Consider the following 1,470-nt stretch of genomic DNA (forward strand, 5'->3'; position numbering starts at 1 on the left):
GCGGCCCGGCACCATGGGCAGCATCTACAAGGAATATTTCAACCGCGACAAAATCCGCGAGCACTACAACTACACCAAGGGCGACACGGAGAGCGCGGCGCCCTCGCGCTGGGTGGGCTCGGCGCTGATCGTGCTGCTCTGCTGCGTCATCGTGCTGGAAAACCTSCTGGTGCTCGTGTCCATCTGCCGCAACAAACGCCTGCACTTGGCCATGTACATCTTCATCGGCAATTTGGCCGCCTCGGACCTGCTGGCCGGAGTGGCCTTCATGGTCAACATCCTGCTGTCGGGAGCCACCACCTTCAGCCTGACGCCGGTGCAGTGGTTCGTGCGCGAGGGCACGGCGTTCGCCACGCTGGCCGCCTCGGTGTTCAGCCTGCTGGCCATCGCCATCGAGCGGCACGTGGCCATCACCAAGGTGAAGGTGTACAGCAGCGACAAGAGCTGCCGCATGGTGCTGCTGATCGGGGCGTGCTGGGTGATCGCCGCCGCCATCGGCAGCTTGCCCATCATGGGCTGGAACTGCATCAGCGACCTGGGCGACTGCTCCACCGTGCTGCCGCTCTACTCCAAGCGCTACGTGCTCTTCGTCACCACCATCTTCACCCTCATCCTGCTGGCCATCGTGGGGCTCTACACGCGCATCTACTGCATCGTGCGCTCCAGCCACGCCGAGATCGCCTCGGCGCAGACGCTGGCGCTGCTCAAGACGGTCACCATCGTGCTGGGAGCCTTCATCGTCTGCTGGCTGCCCGCCTTCATCATCCTCCTGCTGGACGCCTCGTGCCCGGTGCGCGCYTGCCGCGTGCTCTACAAAGCCAATTATTTTTTCGCTTTCGCCACGCTCAACTCGGCCGCCAACCCGGTGATCTACACGCTGCGCAGCAAGGACATGCGCGGCGAGTTCCTGCGCCTGCTCTGCTGCTGCGGCCGGGGCCGGAGGCCGAAGCCCCCGGGTCGGGCGGGGGTCCCACTGCGAACGTCCAGCTCGTTGGAGAGGGGAGCCCCCTGCCCCAAAGGGGAGCTGGGCATGGCGCCGCTGAGCCGAGAGTGCACCACGTCCGTCTGATGTGGGGTGAGGGGTGGGTGGTGTGGGGGGTGGGCAGTTTGGAGCTGTGGTCAGTGTGGGGGTGCTGCTTGGGTGCTGGAGGGTCTGGGGGTGGGGTAGAATTGACCACAGGATCGTCTATGGACACCCTATAGACACCCCATGAGACACTCTGTGGCCCTATGGACATTTCACAGCCCCATGGATGCCTCATGGATACCCCATGGACACCCCATGGACACCCCATGGACACCCCATGACCCCATGGTCACCCCATGGATACCCCAAGGCCACTCCAAAGCTACCCCATGGACACTTCACAGCCCTGTGGACACCCCATGGACACCCCAAGGCCACCCCATGGACACCCCACGGCTCGTGGACTCCCTGTGGATACCCCAAGGCCACCCCATGGCCCCATG

At 64.3% G+C, this 1,470-nt stretch overlaps 1 protein-coding gene across 1 annotated transcript; it reads left to right on the forward strand.

Annotated features, from left to right (window-relative positions):
* Window positions 1-6: 6 nt before the first annotated feature.
* On the forward strand, window positions 7-1,083 carry S1PR2 (sphingosine-1-phosphate receptor 2). Its single transcript, XM_057389425.1, has one exon. The coding sequence runs from the start codon at window positions 14-16 to the stop codon at window positions 1,067-1,069; it is 1,056 nt and encodes a 351-aa protein (XP_057245408.1). The 5' UTR covers window positions 7-13; the 3' UTR covers window positions 1,070-1,083.
* Window positions 1,084-1,470: the final 387 nt, after the last annotated feature.

The sequence above is a fragment of the Malurus melanocephalus genome, unplaced genomic scaffold (assembly GCF_030028575.1).
Source record: "Malurus melanocephalus ecotype Western Australia unplaced genomic scaffold, MMel_1.1 scaffold_5761, whole genome shotgun sequence".
Taxonomy (NCBI): domain Eukaryota; kingdom Metazoa; phylum Chordata; class Aves; order Passeriformes; family Maluridae; genus Malurus; species Malurus melanocephalus.